The 20,638-nt window shown below is 38.3% G+C and overlaps 1 protein-coding gene across 1 annotated transcript; it reads right to left on the bottom strand.

The window, feature by feature from the left end:
- Window positions 1–2,589: 2,589 nt before the first annotated feature.
- On the bottom strand, window positions 2,590–15,912 carry CD274 (CD274 molecule). Its single transcript, XM_062600211.1, has 7 exons — window positions 15,833–15,912; window positions 11,391–11,459; window positions 10,385–10,738; window positions 9,620–9,901; window positions 8,244–8,354; window positions 4,632–4,697; window positions 2,590–3,653 (listed from the first exon to the last, which is right to left on the bottom strand). Exons 2-7 carry the CDS (start codon window positions 11,443–11,445, stop codon window positions 3,631–3,633), a joined length of 891 nt encoding a protein of 296 aa, XP_062456195.1. The 5' UTR covers window positions 11,446–11,459; window positions 15,833–15,912; the 3' UTR covers window positions 2,590–3,630.
- Window positions 15,913–20,638: the final 4,726 nt, after the last annotated feature.

Genomic DNA, 20,638 nt, shown 5'->3' with positions numbered 1-20,638 from the left:
ATCATGGGTCAGAACAACACTTCAATTCAGCTATCAGGACTGAGTAAGAAACTTGCTTTAATCAGTACCTTTCAGTGCCTTAAATACTGAGCTGAGTCATAATGACAATTCTGACATGATATTTAATTTTACAGGTGCAAAGGATTTTAGAAAATTCTTTCCAAAGCCAGCAGAAATGCTAGAGTGAGAAGTACTGCAAACATGTACATTCTCATTACTCTATGGATTAAAACACATTTGTGTAAACTCATGAAAGAGGCTGAAGGAGACTGATCTGGATGGAATAATACCAGGGGTAAAGCAGATTTTTTTTTTACACTCTGCCTTCTTCTCTGCATGGTATTTCATAGATAAAGCAGACATATTAGAGTGCAAATAAATAACATTATGTCAGACACATGAGATAACTGCTTTTCAAAAAAACAACATTAATTATTCTACGCTCACTATGATACTCATTTATATTTCCTGAGCAGGGAAAACTCTTAGAAGATGATAGTTTGACAAGCAGCTGTGCAGAATCTGTGGCCAGTCAGTTCACCACACATAACAAATGTGTAATTGCAGATGGTCACTAGGGAGCTCACCCTGTGCTCCTTTGGCATGCTGCCTGGTACCCCAAATGGCTTTGCATTTTGCCTACCCACTCAACCTTCTGTGGATTGGTGGGTGATGGTTCTTATGCATAGTGAACTTCTTTGAGCTGCTTTTTGCCATCTCTGCTTTTTTTTTTTTTTTTTTTTTGCCACATCAGGAGGCAATGATCTGAAGAAGGGCATTGCTGGGTCTGGATCTATAAGAACATTGCACTCTTCTACCTTCCTAGCTCAAGAACAGAGGTAAGAGCAGCATGTATCTGTCCTTGGCTAAGATTGTAGAGCTGTCATAACTTCTCTGTTGAGCACACAACTGCTGAAGGTGAAGTAAACTTCTTACATTTGAAAAAAAAAAAAAAAAAAAAAAACATCAGCAGGTGGCATTTCATGGAGATTATACAAATGAGATCTGTGAGCTGGATGGAACTTATTCATAATTGTGACTTGACTAACACCTGTGTTGGTATGCCATGCTTTCCTCCCTGCAACTGAAATGAGGCAAGCTGAAAACAGGCAAAGTGGATCACATAGTAAACAGGTGAGGACTGCCAGATTGTAAAGATCTGTGCTGTGTGCACCTTTGCTTGTGGAGACAGGTGAGAATCTTGTGATTCCCGCTGTGTGTGACAAAACGGTTACGCGGGGGCCGGCATTCCCGGAACCTCATGGCTCTGCTGTAACTCACTCCAGGGCTGAGCAGAGAGTAGCCACCTCAACAATCTGGGACTGCAGAGAAGGTGTGCACCCTGCAAGCCCATGCTGCCCACAAGCAACCAACACAAAGGAGGATACAGTGGTCTCTTCCTTAAGGATTTCTCAGATATGTTGTTGCTGTACATGCTCTTTTGTCTCCAGATAGTTCTGCATCACTTGGAAGAGGTCTGCTCCTAGTGAAAAGCTGTGGCATGTAAAATCAAAGAAAAGATCAGTCATGTTTGTGTGAATCAAGCACGGAAATACACATGTATTTCTCTCACTAAAACAACACTTTTTATTACTGCAGCTAAGCAAGTTCTAAGCAGGTTTCTGCTTTAAGGAATTCTAAAGCCATAATGTTGAGTACCTTTCTATAAAATAGCATGATTTAAACATACACACTTGGGCCAGTCAGCTCTGAATTCAGCAGCATCATAGTACTTTTCTGTATTGGGAAAAGATACATAAAACGATTTCTACTGCTTGGTGGAGTTTTATAAGGAGTGAAATAACAAGATTGACTTTAGTTCCACAATACTAAGGAAGCTCTAATAGCACTTGCAAAGGGTGATTATTTAAGAGAAAAAATAGCTCTTACACTTTATTATGCAAACAGATGTTGCAGTCCTCAAAGAGGAAGTAAAAAATGAGGCTTACTTGAAAAGGCATTACAAACAAGGTAGTACAAAACTACTTTGTGCATTTTTCCACACATGGTCCTAAGATTTCTGAGGCCATTTTTATGCTCTGGGAATAATTATCTATTGCCTTCAGTGACACCAGGATCAAGGCCTCAAAAAGAGGATGTTCAGGTTTGCATAGTATCTATGAGGAATCAGAGCAAGAATTAGTATTAAAAAGTGCAAGTACTGCAGTGAATTAGAGAAACCACTTTATAGTAACTTTTTAACAAGACTTGGGTCTACTGACTTAATTATGGTTCTGAAAAGCATTTCTCTATCCTACTGCAAGGTGCAGCATTATTAAACATGACTTCACATCAGCTAGAAAAGATACTCCCACCAGTGGAGATCTCAGCTGAAACCTGCATTCATATCTTTAGGATCACAGGACAGACTTATCTATTCTAAACCAGAAAATAAAACCTGACTACAATCAGATACTGGATCTCCACTCTTTTTTGTGGGAGTCAGGAGAAGGATGACATGAAGTGAAAAAGGAATGGTGACATGGAGGCAGGTACTATTCTACATCAAATCTTCGATATCTGAGTTTTCAAAGTGCCACAAGTAGTCCTGACACTGGGCATCAACAAATTGGAGAGCAGAAACAAGAAAAACAAAACACATTTTATTAAGAACATACAGTTGTGAATGGCATTGTAATAAATAAATCTAATCTGTGTATTTCTGACACATAAAGCTATGTAGCTGGCAAATATAACAGATAGTAGCTGAAGAACTGGAATCCAGGAGTATGTGCCATGAGCATTTCTTAAGCAATCACATGAGCATGTACTTCATGTCCGTGAAGTTCAATGGTTCCCCAAAAGGGTCTGAATAAAAAGCCAGTTCAAATCAAGAGCTGTCTTGCTAAAGGTCCGAAGAGTTGCAATGCCTCCAAATGGTAAATCAGCAGAGTGATCAGCAGTGCTAGCTATATCACACAAGTAAATTATATCCCCAGAATAACTTCTTCAGAGTAAGAGATTTAAGCAGCTCAGTATTATCTTATTATTTCCAAACAGTGATGTCAAGTGGGTTTCATAATTTTTCAAGCTGAGAAGTGCATAACCAGTTTTTTAAAATCTATGATAAGGATAGAAAATGTCCTCTTTGTATGGCATTCTGTATTGTTGCATCCTAATATTTTATGTGGCTCAAAGAATTAAACATCTTCTTTGCAAGTTGGAAAACAAATTCTCTGCAGGGAATTGAGACCTCCAGGTGAAAAAGCAGCCCAGAAGATGGACTATTCTAGAATTAGCTATAAAATTCATTACAGTCTTAGATCTAAAGTGCTTCACTTTTTTAAAGATACTTTTAAATGAAATGTGTCCTTGAAAGTGCATAATCTTGATAAAGTAGAAACGTGGACATTTGAGTAAGTATCTCCATATCTATACAGATGTATATATCACATATTCAGAGGCCTGAATTCAAAGGCCTTTTGTACCACAATAATTCCATTAGCTTCCTTACAAATTTTTTTTTTTTTTTTTGGACTTACAATGATATCGAAGAAAATTGCAATCTCAGAATAAAAAAAAGAGAAGAAAATCCCCCTTCAATGAACAGAACACAGAACATAATAAACAGAACACAGAACATTGGAGCTGTCAAACATTCACGGAGGAAACAAGCTTCCTCTGTTTACACTAAGTCTTCTCAGTTTGCTTATCTGTAAAAGAAATAAATACATGAACAAATTATCAAGTTACAAAGGATTAATTTTGAAGTAATAGAACATTTCCTGGCTTTGCAACTCTTTTCCTAATGTTTGGAGGCACCAAAAAAACGTTTCCTCCATTGTCATTGTTAATGATCTAAAAATGAAATTAATAAAAGGTCAAATAAAACAGAAAGAGAAGGTAATCATGTGAGGAAATAAAATGGTATTTGAAGCACAGTGATGGTAAGTGCTCTCCTAACACAAACAGACAGGGGAATTATTGTGGCTTAGGATCCCCATTCTTTTCAAAGTTCAACCCATTCTTTAGTACCTGGTTTGTGAGTTTCCTTATTAGTATAACCGTCTTTCTGTGGGATTGGCAGGCATACCTGTTTAGATTTATTACAGTAAATAGCAGGGAGGGAGTAATGTAGGTGCTTTGGAAGTCAAAGAGAAAGAAAAAAACTTAATTTTTGCTTCATTTGGTTCCATACCACAGTTTATTTTAGGAATTTCAGAGATTGGTCATTTATTTCCTAAGACTATGCTTTACTGAAACAGAATCTCATGGCTTCTAGACTTGCTAACGTGGCAGTGACGCTGTAAGATCTCCTTCCTCATCCCCTTCCCTGCTGTCATACACCATTCTGTCAGTTATGCCACCACACCTTTTTCTGAAAGACTGATTCAGCTTTATATAGCCCCACATCTTTTTTTTATGAACAACTTTATTATTTTAAAACAAAATCAAATTAATTTTTGATATAACTCTCAGGACAGCCACACAAACAGTTGTGATGTGATACCTATCTTTATAAGATAGATAATGGGAAGTCATATTTCTCCTGAAGGCTCTGCCTATTGAAAGAGAAGACTGAGTAAATTAGCCATGAATCAACGTTTGGCTGGTGTGTTAGATGCAGAGACTGCAGATGATATGTGCTGTATGAAATTTGCTAATATTTTCCCGTTATGATTTATACTTACATTCCAAGTCTTCCTCTTCAAAAGAAGTATCTCTGCAATCATGTTTACCCTCATTTTTGGACAGCTCTTTAAATAAACCACATAGATACAGAAAACAGTCAGGACGGATTTAACTTATCATCTAGCGATAAATCTTTGTTAAAACCTGCTGTCCCAGGCCTTCCAGGAACTGTGTGACTGAAATGCAGGCAAGGGAAAGGATTGTGTCTGTTTTGGGCAACACCACTTAAAAAAACTTCGTTGCCAGTAACAACTAGTTTTTGACAGAACAGTGTAGTATGAAGTGGTCTCTCCATAAAACCAAACACCAAATTAAAAGAATTCCCATAAGCCACTATGTGAGGATTTTAATTTCTTCTCTCTCTCAATAAATTTTAACTGTCTCTCTCTTTCCCTGTTTCTCACTGTAATGGTGGTACCGGCACCATTCACTGAGTTTTGTTAAATAGCACCAGGATCTCAACAGGAAGAAACAGAAGCGATCAGGGAAGCTGCAGCTTCTCCTTGTGATTCTCTGGGCTGGGCAACCCCTCTGTCCTCAGTGCTGTGACACAGAGCCTCTGATGTGCATTACAACACTGGAGGTAACACAGCGTATTGTCAACGTGACTTGCAGCACACAGTCTGCACACCAGCCAGGTTGTGCTGCCATCATGAGGTGTACATTGCAGGGAGCATGTCCCATCCCATTACAGGCTTATCAAAATACTGGGAAGCCTTCTGTCCTGCTCTTGTCTGTATCAGGGCTGCATCAGCTCTTGGAACAGGTATGCTTTATTTTTTTTTTCATCTTTTCATCTCAAGAAATTAACAAACTAACCAAAAGTCACTTTTTAACTATAATTTATAATTTACAGTTGTTACATAAATGGCAAGTAGAATGCAAAATGGGAGGTGAAAGTAATTTTGCCTATGGTTATCATAATTACAGAATAAATTCATATTTCTATGAAAGTCACACTGATCTAGATTTATGCCACACATTACATACTTGATACATTCATTGATGCATTAGCCAGATATACTCTATTGCCCTTGTTTTCTCTAGTTGAAAGAGAATAAGAGAGAAAATCAAAAAAGAAACAAAATACTAATTTTCATTTTAGTGAGGGCTCAAGCACAGTAGTGAAAGGGCACTCTTGACATAGTACAATCATTCATTCTCAAAACACTCTATTTCTTCAAATCCTTTAAAATACTTTCTTTAGTGCCCGGCCTGTCAGTTTTCTCACTAGAGTAACTTTAAGCCAGAACTCCTTGACACTAGGCACAAGTACTGAAAAGTACTTGTTCAGCAGTATGTCTTCAGCCCTACTTTGAACTTATTACATAACAGAGAACAAGAAGAGAATCATCTTCTCAGTGCTCTGGGGGAAAAATGTTCTGGTTACAGGAAAGCTGGAAAGTTCTGTTCTTAAAGAACCTTCCTTTATTCAAAGTATCATCTGCCTGCTCAGCTACAACAGCTTGGGTTTTAAAAGAAATAAACTGTCACCACTAGTTTAGTTTCTGAATTAACTTGTAGATTATGCTATATATGTGTGTGTTTATATATATTTATGTGGGGGTGTGTACATGTATGCATTATATATATATTTGTGTGCACACGTCTGTATACATATACACACACATACATACATAAACAGACATACACATCATAAATCTATATATATACATACATGTACATCGTAAATGTTTCTCAAGCAACTTAGGAAACTTCTGACCTTCATCTAAAATCCCCAGATGGGAATCTTCTGAGAAGTCAAGGATTTCTGCTGGCTGTTCTTCCACTTTCATGTTCTGCCCCTATTCCTATCACATTCTTAGGACAAATACAAACTTAAGACATGCAAGGTTAGTGCAGCCCTTCTGTAGTCTATAAGCATCACCTGCAAGACTGTTAGGATTACAAATACTTCTCCTAAAACCAGTCTCCATAGCACCTATTCAAGAGAGTAGTCTGTGACCAAAGATGGAATATCTGCATTTAGTTCTATCTTCTATTTCACGAACATGAAATTTCAGTGTAGACTTTGCTTGTAAGTGCTTTTGTGCGATTTCCAGCTAGAATATAGTGCTGTTTCTAGTTTTCACTAGGGGGAAAGAGAGCTGTCAGAGAGGGAACCCAACCATTCAGCCATACAGCCTAAGCTAGTACAACTCTCTTGGTGTACCACCTTTTGAAATACCACTTGAAAAGATATTACGGCATAGCCTTTGCTTTGTTCCAGCTGAATTTCATGCTAGCTACCTATTTACATATACTATAAAACTTCAGAATTTCCAGATGAGCTACTAGTCCATTATCTTGTTCAGCTTTGGGGTGCATTTCTGGTAATACTTCACAGAGTAGTGTGAGTATGATATTGTAATGGTAAGAGAAGAGTGTCAACTTTGAGATCTTTTGCATGTTTTCCTTGCATACAGTTGGACGAAAACATTCAGAAAGCTTATTTCAAAAAAAAAGTAACTGTGAATCTTGTAAAAATGTTCACAAATTTGTTATAATCAGACAAATTGTTTTCACCAAAACAAAAATGTTCAATAAAAAACTTTCCTTTTGATATTTTCAAAATGAATCCTATGAATGTTCAGAGATCTGCCTGGCTTTATTGCAGCTCTTAAGATGAAGAGTAAAAATAATCCCTAAATACAAAAACCCATCTTTGCCTAAGGGGAAGAAAAAAAGAAAGAAAAAAGACAAAATGAAATCACACTTATTTCGGGTTGAGCAACACATTTCAAACATTTTTCTTTCATTTGGGGGCAAAAAAAGTATTATTTTCGTGTTAGGTTATCCCAAAATACTTTATCTCCTAGTTTTTTGTTTGGGTCGGCTAGTGAATGAAAACAAGTTAGGGTCAACGCTTTAGCTCTTCACAGCGTGATGCCAAAAATACCCAATTCAAGGTAGTCAAGTGAACTGAAAAAGCTCTAAACATAACAAGGAAAATAAATAAATAAATGGTACAAAGCCACAATAGGAATCTCTTATGAAAAAATCTTTCAGATTCAAAACCTTAGACATCTTGTTTCACATGCAGTGTACCATTTTATTGTATTTTTTTAACCAGAACAAAGATATAGCTAGAACTCATATCAAATAGAACATTTTTTAAAATACACGCTCTCATAGTTTGTGAAATTCTTTGTAGATTGTAGCAAAAAAAAAAAAAAAAAAAAATCTACTCCCAGCACTCAAGGCCCAAATCATAAGGGAGGACTCAGAAGCAGAAGCTTATCGTTATCTGAGGTATATAAGCTGTGCTTTGTGGGACCTTTAGATTGGAGAAAAAAAAAAACAACAAAAAAAAAAACACACAACCAATCCTTACTGCTCTACCTCATTACCTATAAGCAAATATAGCCATTACCTAAAAGCAAAAACCATGAGGGACTGATAACCTGTTCCACTCTGCTAACTTAATAAGTAGTGTGTGATAAAGTCAAATAAAGAAAAAATAATAATTACGTGGTAAAAGATTGCTGTTTCGAGGATGAAGGAACTAATCAAGCTTTTTCCTCTCATCCGACCTCTGTGAGGATGAATTAACACAATAACACAATAGATGGATAACAACTGAGATACGCTAAAATAAATAACTTGAATACCTTTTCTTAGGCAGTGCATAAATAGAAGCACCGACCCAAAGAGAGCAGTCACAATCAGAATTGTTCCAACAAAGCGTCTGTTCTTAGTCCACAGAACATCCTTAGCCGAATCTTTAAGAAAAACAATCAGGAAAAAGATATTGCAGAATTATATTCAAGCTTCTCCTTTTTGCTTTCTTTTTCACCTTATTATGTTTGTCATTAGGATTTTAGACATTATAGCAGCATTCTAGATTGTATCCAAGGCCAGATGCTAATGGTGCACTTCACCACATCCCACTAATTCAATAAAGGCAAAAAGATAAAACATACTCATATTTATCTTTGCTTCTAGGATTGTGGGTGACAGTCCCTTTGATTCCTGTCACAAGCACTGCTGTTCATCAAGGAACAAAATGTTATGTCCGTCTTAGCTTCATTCCATCAGGATTATAGAAAAAAGCTGGTTGAGAAAGAGACTAGAGAGTCCCTTTAAATGCTAGGGCTCTGAATGCAAAAGATAGGTGGCCTCCTTGAATCCCAGAGCTATTTCTTGTCTAAACTGTACTCTCTTTTTCACCACTCTTTGAAAGGAGGACTAGACTGCTATAGGCTTTTCCCACTTTCTGCCTGTTTCCACCCCCCTGAGAGGCCTGGAAAGTGTGCTAGCACAGATACTTGTGAATTAGACTAGTGAAATGACCTGACCAAGTAACAGTCTGACAAATATGAAAAGATTATTTTTCAGTGGGACCAGGTTTCCAGTCTTGCTCAAAGTTTGTGCCAGCTTACCACACAGACATCTGAGAAATAATAAGAGTAGGCAAGGAAAAAAGCAGTAGGGATAGGGACTGATTAAAATGTCTTACAGGAAACTGTACTGCTCTCCTGCATTCATGTGCCTTCTGTTTATCTATATTATGAGAAAAACAATCTGTGCACAATTTGTTAAATTCAATATGCTGACAGCAAAGGCTGTCATGGCAAAAAAACACATGTTGTTCCAATTTCTTAGACAGTTACCAGCATTGAAACAGAGTATTTTTGTAAAATGTATTTAATTTACAAAGAAGAATTTTATTTCTAGGATCCAAGCTGTATGCTTTTCAAATAATTGAACTTCCTTTAAATGACAGGCGCACACTCAATTTTCACTTAACTAAAGGCCATGAAAAACTGCTATCCTTAAACACCTAGCTCCACTCCTGCAGGCACAGTGAACATATTAATACTGTGAAAGTGTGCATTAACAGCAACACTTAACATCACATAGCATTTCTTTTTAGCCTTTCCTAAATTAGATAGGAAAGAGAAGAAAATTATAGCTGATCTATCAGATATGAAATGATGTAAGATCTGGAAAAGTACAACTATAAATGAAATTCAGAAGTGTTTACCTGCTACGTATAAAACAGCAGATGTGTTTTCTTGAAGTTCTTTGTTCCAGAATATACAGTGAAAAATCTCATCAGTTCTGCTTTTGATTGTAAGTGTACTTGTCACACGATACAACTGATCATTGCCAGTTTCATAACTTGTGTTTGCTTTATCAGTTAAATCTTGATATTCTCCATTTTGCCATATTACTTGAGCTTTTGGGTATCCTTCTGACTGGCATGTTAACTTCCATTCTTTGTCTCCTGTACTCACCACTCCTTGGTTTATGGTTCTGTAAGGAGCTAGGCAAAGAGAAGAAAACAATTACAAGTAAGAACCTAGAAGAACAGCATACATTAACAAGACACAATCTCCTCATCCTCAGCCTTTGAGCCAATTTTCTATATATCAACTTGGTTTTTGTAAACAGTATTCTTGACAGACAAGGTACATATTGTGTCTCTTCATAGTAATCAGAGGGGTACAGAATTTATATAAGGTTTGTTACAATGCTGATGTTGTTTGGAAAACTGCATTAGTTCTCTGGTCCAGTATGCCCTATTCATTTTTTTTTTCAGCATCTTTCCTCATATGCCTGGAAAATAAAGCATGGAAATGGATTCCATCTGGACAGAGACACAAGGTTATTCAGCTCTGCAATGGCCATGAGGCTGCACAAGTCTCTAGAGAGGTTTCTGATAACCCAGGCATGCTTTCCACCAGGGATTCCTCTGAGGTCTTTCAAGAGTGCCACAGAGCACTGAACCTCCTGCAGCAGAACTCACCCTTAACTTTCAAATTGATCATCTTGTAGTCAGCTCCCCCATAGTCAATAAGACAGCGATAAAACCCTGCATCTCTGAGCTTAACATCAGTGATCTGAAGGAGAGATTGCCCAAAGTTCAGTTTCTCTTTCAACAGTTTTATTCTTCCCCTAAAGTCACTGTGCTGACTGCTGGAGTCTTCCTCCCCTTTGAGAAGTACATAAACATCTTTTCTAAATTCATCTTTTTTTTCCCAGCTGACACTTAGATCTCTAAACTTTAATTGCCCATTCACTGGAAACGTGCATTCCATGGTCACGTTGCTTCCATATTCCACAATGTAGAGTGACTGCGGAGCTTCAACAGTGAATAAAGCTGAAAAACAAAATTCAGAAGAAAATTTTTAATTTTTCAACTACAAGCCTTATTTTTGAAGTTATGTTTATCATATGCATAGGACCTTTGAAGGACCAAAAATACTATCCGGTTCATACAAGTTAAACTTTCTGCATGCACTCAGACAAATTCAGGATAAATTGAGCTATTTCTATCTGCAGACACTTCATTTGCGCAAATGCACGATATGATTGTGCTAAAAAAATAGACATATGCACGTGCACACTTTCAGCCGTTGCCTTCAGAAAACCATCTGCAATTGTTAATGCCTCTCATGAGAACATTCTGTTTTTATAAGTGTCAATTACTTTTACATATGATGCTGAAGAATACAAAACAGATTCCCAGATTTGACATAGCCAATGAAACTACCTATGTATGGTACCTCATCTTAAGTGGGATACATGCTGAAACAATGACCGGGATTTTGATCCAGATCCCTATCAAAGCACTTATACTAAGCATACATATCTAGAGCTTAATTTAAAAGCATGTAAAGATCTTTTTATTTAAAACATTAAGCAAAGAAAAACAAACAAAACACTAATACTTTACAGAAAACTACCTGAGGAGTTAAAATTTCCTTGCTTATACAGGGATAGGAGACTAATCAAATAGTTCAGCTTCTTACCATTTAGAAAATGCCAGTGGAATACAAATATATACAAAAGCAAAGGTTTTTCCATGGCGAAGATAGAACCTAAAATGATAAAACAATTGGCAAATATAAATATCTGCTTCTTTCCAACTTGCACTGTAGAACATACTTCAGCTACTCCATATGAAGAACTGGACTAAAGGCACTAAATTCCACTCTAGCCAGACATGCCAGAATTGCACCTATGACCACTATAAATCACGCAGAAAGTTTCTTGCTTGCATTTAGGAAGGACATGCAGTTTTATTTTCTTTGAACACTTGCTAGCGGTCACGGCAAAATACATACTTCATTGCTTTCTGTCAATTAGTAAGTAAGTAAGTAAGTAGTCATAAGTACCTAGTTGTTACAGTAAACAGTAGCAGGGAGTGTTGCCATTAGGAAGACAGAGGAGGAGCTTTCCATACACATTCAGTGGAAGAAATAGAACTCACCTCTCCCTCACCAGTTTGCCTTGCTTAACATACTACGAATTTACTAAATTTCGTAACATCTGGTTTCATAATGCTAATACAGGGCTTGTATTATAAACAACATTCAAGTGGCAATTAATCTTTTAATGAGCATGTTTATAACAATGCATTTGTACAATAGTACTAAAAACTGCCAGCCTACAAGCAAAATCTGTTTGCTTGATTTTTTTCTGTTTTACATCTGAAGATGCAACTGATTTTAATCTTCCCTCAAGAAAAAATTCCCCTTTCTTTGCTGACAGCCCTTTATACTCCTACACAACATCAGCATTTCAACTCATTGATTAATGTCAATTCACACGTACACTTCACACACTACACACACTTCCTAAGTGTGTATTTTGAGTCACAGCAGTGGCAGGATCAAACAGCCTCATCATTTTTCAAACTACCTTCAGGCAGAATTCAAACTCTTTAATGTAAGTCCTTTATGAGTACAGAAGAATCTAGAATTTTATTTAGATAAAATTATTTAGATAAATTATCTAAATATTAGATAAATTCTGGGTTTGGATACCTAAACAGGCACAGAAATAAGCAAAGATTGCATTAAACTGCTTTCTAATGGTAGTTCCAGTATTTGTGTAAGAAATTAGGCAACATCAGATGTCCTAACTGATGACACTCTATCTGGTCTGAGAATCCTTTAATTGTTTTGTCTTTGTTTCTCTCATTTTCAACATAAAAAATAGTAACAAAGCAACAGCATTATCCTGAGTCATAAGACATATATGTGCCTTTATAGCATGGTAGCTTAAGGGACTTAGATTTTCCTCAACAGAATCTGAAACAAGACTTTCTTCTGCTTTTTGCTGCCTGATCCCATCAGTGTCTGTGGAAGGCAACACAAAGGAAGCTGAAAAAGCAAGCCACTTTAATGCATAGTCAGGCAGGCATGTTCTGCTGAACAGGAACAGGAAAATACAAGTAAGATTCCTAAACTCTATTTCACTGATAAATACATTACAGACTTGTATGGCTACAGACCTAGACTTACTCATTAACCACAGCTTACATTCTTAGGAGCACCAGCAAACCTCTACCTAAGCCTGTAAGTAGCTAAAGTAGATAACCCAAGTTTCTGGTGATGAGCATGCATGAAAATGCCTTCAACATCATGTCACCACCTAAGTGAGTGGCTCAGAGCGCCAACTGACTTCCAGAAACAAAGCTCCTCAAACAAGGTGGAAGAATACCAATCTCAAAGTGTGCTGTGATCAAGCTTTACTCCAGATACAGCCTGCACAAGCATACACTAGAGAAACTCATGTGTACAGACATGTTATCTCTCTGGGCTGCCCATGGGAGAATGACTTGGGCTGTAGTATGCTCAGGTCCATAGTATATTCTACTTTGAAAAAAATAAAGACTTGAGCTAATAGACTGCCTGGAACAAATAGCATGTGCACTACAGTCATAGGAACATACACACCTGTACCATCACATACAACCCACACCCGCTTTTTCAGCAAGAAATCAGAATTCAGGCATTAACTCCAGGGGAGAGTTTTTGACAAACTCCTCAGAGAAGGATGATAGGAAGTGAGCATTTTTATGGCTCGAAATCTTATATTATGCAAATGTAGAACTTAAATTTGCATGCTTTCTCCAGCTGCCAAGCAGAGCCTTACTAAGAAATATACCACTTACAAAATCCCTCAAGACTGAGAATATTTGCTACTGTACTCAATTTTTCACTTTCAGACAGAGAAAAAAAAAGGTCCAGGTTAAGTCCAGATGCACATGAAAAAGTCACCTGCAATAACCATTATAGAGCCTTCTTCTGTTTCGCCTTGAGCAGGCATATACTCTCCAGGTGACTCAACTAAAGCTGCTTGGGACCCTATATGCCATTCAGGGTGCCAAAGCAGTTGTCTTCTCACTTTTTTTTCTTACAGAACCTACCACAATGTCCCTCTCCTCCTCCTCCTAATTTGTGTCTGACACCTGCAGCTGACACAGTTTCATAAAAGCAAAAAGAAATTCACAGTGCAAAATAGTCTTCAGTCTTGATGGGTGTAAACACTTCTCTCACAATCAAATGAAGAGAGGGAGAACAAGGCTGTTGCACCCAAGTTGTTTTGTTACAGAACTTAAATGCTGATGTAACTCCATTTAGTTCTTTAGAAAACTTCCCCATTACTGGAAAATTCCCCACCAGGGAAAATACTCTAAACAGTGGTTCACTGTAACCAGAGACACAAATGCTGGGAAAACTACTACATAAAATGTCACAGGCATTTTAAGAAACATACCATCTGATCAGAGCAAGATGTGAACAACAGTCCTTGGAAGACCAGTAAGAAGAAGTGATCCATCCACATTGACTCAAGGTTCCCACAGCATTTATCACACACTGTGCCGAGCAACTGCTAATAGTGACTGGAAATTTCTGTGTAACATATTTCTGTGTGTAAACATAAGTAGGAATAACAGGAAGAACCCTGTTTACCCTTCTCTGGTAATAGCTTACAGAGCACAGGGTACATTTTCTCTCCAAGATCTGAGAGCCTTATTGCTGATGTGTAGTGCAGGAAGAGCTATTAAGCCTTTATATCACTTAGAGGAATAAAGAGTGCTGTCTTTTTCTTTTTCTAGGTTTGAGAGATCATCAAAGAATAGAGAAGCAAGTATTATAAGCCAAAGGCAGTACTCACATGAATGTGCTGATGATGGTAGAGGGATAACCTGATCAACAGCACAATATATGGCTTTAAACGCATGTTTCAGGGCAAGTCACCCACTTATACTGTCTTTTAGTACCTCAAATAAGGTTTGGGATTCTCCAAAGGAAAAAAATACTGTAAAATGACCACTTAAAAAATTTCAGCGAAATTTTTTTTTCTATTTGACAGCCTACTCACAGTACCTGTCATGGAAGTAAAAACACATAATACACAAAGTTGGTACGCGTTAACGTTTTTACTTTAAGTGTGGGAGGAACACAGAGACAGTGGTATATGAAAAAGCTGAATGTAACATTTAGGCTTTAGAAACCTGAAACTATCTTAGGAGATTGAGGGGGTGGATTTCTATAATTGATGAGGCATAATGAACTTTTCTTTCCACTAGTTTCTTCTGTGCTTAAAAAACAGCTTTAATGACATTTGACTTTGTCAGAAAAAAAGAATACAAGAAACCAAAACTAAATTGCAAAATAATGCCTGAGAGACTGCAGGAGTCATTAATGTAGTTAACTCTCAAAAATTATGAATTTAGTTTCCTCTTTAGTTAATTGCATCCCTTGTGCCCACATGACTTTGTTTTTTCCCATGTAAACACTCTACAGCAAACATAAGATTTTGAAGGTTATTTTCTTTTTACAGTGAATATATAGATACACACCTATATATGTATATACACTATTGTGTATATATAAAAATACACACATTTTTGTGTATATACATATGTTTATGTACATGTATGCATAAATATGTGTATATATGTATGGATATGTATGCATATCTATTGACACACATATTCACATATAAATAGAGTCTATACACGTATATATGCATGGAGGGGTATGTGTATGCATACACATGAATATACACACACACAAACCCCTAAATTCCATACTTTTGTCTGCGGTCTGTCCTGCTGCCGTTTTCCTAGGTAAATCCCTTGGTCCCCTGTGCCGCTATGCATTCCTAATTCGGCCGGAGCAGCTCGCTGGCACGCTCTCCGGGAGGCCGCCGGAGGCGGTCCTTGCCGCGGATGCAGCAGGACGCGCCAGCCCGGCGCGCTGGGTGCGCCGAGGCACCGCGGAGCAGCTGCGCGAAGCAGCGGGAGCAGCGCCGGGCGCCGCGCCGACTCCTCAGAGGGAGCCCTGCAGGCGGCTGCGTCCCGCTGCGGCGCGGCACCTCGTCCGCGGGCCGGCAGGCTGTGCCGCTCCCGGGACCCCTTCCCCCGCCGCCCCCGGGCCCGCCGCCCCCCACCTACCGGCGGCGGCTCCGCGCTCTGCGCCGCTGTGCGGAGGGCTGCGCTGCGCTGCGCGGAGCGCTGCAGCGCTGTGCGGAGCGCGGCGCGACGCCGGCCCCTCCTCCGACGGCGCGGTGCGGCGGTGCTGGCGGCAGGGCGCCTCGGGCCTCCCCCCGGCCGGGCCCGGCCTTTCCCCTCCGCCCCGGCGGCGCAGCAGCTCCCTCGGGAGCATGGGAGCTCCTCACCGGGAGAGGGAACCTAGTGAAGCGGACTCCGTGACCGGACAGTCTTTGGAAAGTTAACAGAAAATGTAAATTACGACACTGATCGGAAGGATGACATCATATTTCACATTTTGGTAAAAGAAGACTATGCAGACCCTTAAGGTACAGGAACATTAATAACAAAATCCCTATTTCTCCCAGACCCTTGGAAATTCTAAGAGAAGGAGCTAAGCCTACATTTCCCAAGTCTTCTGGTAAGACAGAAACAAAGGAAACACATCTGGTTCTTCGTGAATTAGCTAGAAGGAGCCAGGGGAGTATCCTGTGATGCTTTTCTATTCCTGAAAGCCACGAATACAAAGTGAAGAAAACTGAAACCAAGAACTACTTTTACTTTCACTTGTACACGATACATATTGCACATAAATCATTTCACACAATGTACCGGATGCCAAAATCGCCTTGCTTTTGGATTATGAATTGCCTTTGGATGAATCAAAAATAATGACACATCCCTTAGGAACTGTGTTGCTTTTTCTTTTTTTTTTTTAAAAAAAAAGGAAGATACAACCTCACAGTGGACTCATATCCTCCCCTGTTCCCAAAACGGATAACCCACTATATGATGAAGCCCACTTATATTCAAGACATCCACAAGAGAACTGAAATTTGGATGATTGCACCGCACATAAGATGGCCATGAAGTCCGGGGTCTGTTTGCTGCTTTTCCAGAGACAAAGAAGCAGTCCAGTTTCCTTTAAACAGCTGAGTTCTCTGATGCTTCCAGAGCCTACTGAAGGATAAAACTCCAAATTAGAACCAATATGATAATATAATAAGGTTTCTTTCCCGTGAAAATGTTTCTTTATAAAACATAACAGTAGTAACATCTCTCCTGTAAACTTCCCAAAACAAAGGAACCCTAAAATAAGAATATTTGTTCAGGACATTAGTCCATTGAAGAACCAGAATATATTCTGGGCTGTTATGAGAACAGTTTAGTAGTGAATACATTTGCAGGGTGCAATGTAAAGAAAACTCAAAACTAATCCAAGGCTGCATGCACAGGGCACGAATGTGTAGCTGAAGGTTACCTCATACATGCAAAACTCTTTGGTCCTGTGCCGTAAGTACCAAGTACTGCCACTCACAGTACACAGCCAAAATTTTGTAGGGGGCCATAAACTAGCAGGTGGTGGAGAAACTGTAATACATACCCATAATCCATCATGTTTTCTATTGATTGAGAGCATCGCTGTGCCAGGCACTGCGTGCAATATTCAAGGACTAAGATGCTTGACAAAAATTTGTTCACAGACTTGTACTCAGATCCTCTGAAATCATATTGTGTGAGCTCTGGAAAGGAAGATGAGGAAAACTGTTCAGTTCAGTCAGAACCACAGCACCAGCTGCTGTTATTCCCGTTGTCTGTATGCTGGATCCCCTTCAAAACAAAGAGATGCAGAGCGAGAATGCAATAGCTGCCAGAATGCTTTACTGTGTTTTTGCTGTAACTTTGGGCAACAGTATTTAAGTGCTCACCTGCAAATTTTATGCTTGCATTTGAAAATTATATAGTGAGTATTCTGTCTACAAAAATTCATTTTTCCACCTTTGTCCCCCTTCTCAGTCTACTGTCTTACTGATTAGCGACTGCCCTAACCTAATGAATGCCCTGCTTTGCTACTGCTGTGCAGTTTTCCGTTGTACTTCATTGTTGAACTAGACAAGTTTGAGTAATACTGAAACTTATTTCATATAGAAATGCCATGTGCAAACAACTTCCATAGCAGCCTACACACAGTACTATTACATGCTTCTTGAGGATGCTGGAGCACAGGAAAGCATCCTTGGACAACCACATTCCATTTTGCTGCATGTTTCCTCCGTTGTTTTCAAACAGGCACGTTAATGGAGGTGTATGTAACGGTACTTTTAGCTTCAGTATGTTTAAGGAAGAATACAGACTAGACTGCTGAATCTTTTAAAAATCCACAGTCAGTCCAGAGCACACAATTATCCTTTAAAATACCAGCATAGAATCAAAATAGCTATCTCTGTCACAATAAGGCAATAGAACCTGTCAAAAAGACTTGCTTTGAGCACTTCAGTCTTCAGAAAAAAAAACTATTACAAATTAAATAGCTTGATTCAAAAGTTGTGTAAACTTTTCTGACTTCAGTAGGATGGCACTAAGAGTTGGTCTAATTCATCTTAAAACTGGATTTGCCTTTGAAAAGTGAAACACTGTTAATGATCATCACAAAAGTAATCCAGTAAAGAATCATGATTTTTTCTTATACCATGACTTCCCAACATACTCACATCCTCAACTGTGAGTGGGAAACCAGCAGAATGACACATTCTTGGGCTATACACAGATGCTAAATGAGTAATCTTTTAGGGAGCAGGATACTCAACTAATTCAAGTGGACAAAAATACAACTTTTCAAGTGGCTATGGCAAGGAAGCATGCAGGGAAATGGCCCACAACCTCTAGGGATACCTTATTCCCATCTTACTTTTCCTTCTTGCATATTCAGTTTGGGTATTTATACTGCATTTTTACTCTCACTCCTGCTTCTCGACTGGATGGCATGCTAGCAACTCTTCAGCCCAGATAATCTTCAAGGTACCCTAGAATCTTCCACTGGGGAAAAAGGAGTGGCACTCCCACAGTACAGTAACAATAAAATGCATATCAGCACAGAGAAGGAGATGGAGAGTCCGCTTACAGTAGGTCTAGGAAATGTACAAATGGGAATCCAATCTCCATCTTAGAATCCAGGGAAAATGGTATTGCCTCAGTACCTCCCTATTCCCATTTTCCTTCCTGAAAGCTAGGAGAGACAGGAGAGAGGAAAGTGTAAGAGAACCTCTCTGAAGGATCAAGCACGCTCATATACATGAACCACCCTGTTAGACTCACAAAACATGACAACATGAGAAGGACAGTATAAATATAAAATGAAATGTGAAACATTTCTCTGTTCTTCAGTTGCTTAAGTGAAAAAATGCTTTCTAGCAATCATTTTTTAAATTCAACAAAAACATGAAAAGAGAGTCTAATGGGTGTGGCTATCACTGGTTAGCATTTACAGCATTTATGATAAATCTTCTTCCAAACAGGAAATGACAAAAGCAAATACAAGCTGGACAATCATTATCCCCCCAAAAGCGTGATACAGCAGCATATTCCTTTAGGAAATACTTTAAAGTCACTGCGAGGAACAAATCTGCTCTGTATCATGTTATCCAGTGACTACCTGTCCAACTGTAGGTGTTGCCACCTGGATTATTACTGAAATTAGGATTTTGGTTAAAAAAATCAGGAATTTGACCAGTAAGAATAAGATCTGCCTATCCAGGTTTGTTCATGCAGTTAAGGAGAGTGGCACACTGGTGGTGGCAAATGGTGCAAGGCATGAAGGTAACCAGAATGACTAACACAGCCAGTATTTTATTAAGATCTACATTGTTTAATAATAAATGACATTTGTAAAAGGTGAATTTAATCAGTTAGATACTATACATTAAAAATAAAGCTACAAACCAGACACAAAAGCATTTCTAAAACTCAGTAATACAGGTCTGAGGAGTGTCATTCCAGTAAGAATGATGCAAGACTGGGGAGATATTCCCAGCATGAAGAGGAAGCTTGTTTACAATCAATTTTAATAAACTCACAACTGGTAAGTACTTGACTAAGAGGATTAGGTAACACTGGGACTTCCCTTATTGCAAAGAAAATGGCTTTATCAAAGGTTTATATTCACTCTGCATACATGGTTGGACTTTGAAAGCTCACTCAATTGGCAGATTTACTTCCTTTTTGCAGAAGTAAAATATTAAGAGAACTTAAAAAAATCTTCAAGTATTCTATTTTTTTTTGTCCTTATCATAAGAAATATTTAAAACTGGATTTTTTGCTGAACAAAATTAAGACTAGTGAACAAAAAAGGGATTAAAGAAATAATTAACATAGGACTAGTGAACAAAAAAGGGATTAAAGAAATAATTAACATAGGACTAAAAATCCTGCAGTCATGCATGTTTTCAGTAAGCATGCTTTCAGTTATGATAAGGAAGAAGTTCAGCTCAATTTACTATGGTAAAATGGGGAAAACAGTCTCCTAAAGACTATGATTTTAGAGCATTTTTTTTAATCTGTAAAGTTCTTTAACTGTTTTTGATTCAGCAGCTTCAAAGTTGTAAGGGGCTAAATGAGCATTTTCTGTCCATTTGATGAGCATTTTGGAAAATGTTAAGACATCTTTTGTAATTTCATTTTGTAAATATCCTTTCTAGTGAGACGTATATTGAAATGTCAATCAATTAGGCAGACTGGTATGGACACAAACTCTTTTCCAAATATTAATTTGACAGGATATCTCTAAGGGAGAGATTCTAGCACAATTTGTTTCTTTCCTCATTTAGCGTATGAAGCTGAAATGGATTATGAATTGTTTTATACCTAGGAAATGTACAAATGGGAATCCAATCTCCATCTTAGAATCCAGGGAAAATGGTATTGCCTCAGCACCTCCCTATTCCCATTTTCCTTCCTGAAAGCTAGGAGAGACAGGAGAGAGGAAAGTGTAAG

The sequence above is a fragment of the Rhea pennata genome, chromosome Z (assembly GCF_028389875.1).
Source record: "Rhea pennata isolate bPtePen1 chromosome Z, bPtePen1.pri, whole genome shotgun sequence".
Lineage (NCBI taxonomy): Eukaryota > Metazoa > Chordata > Aves > Rheiformes > Rheidae > Rhea > Rhea pennata.
The sequence above is the reverse complement of the archived record's forward strand: the minus strand, read 5'-3'. Positions and strand labels throughout refer to the sequence as shown.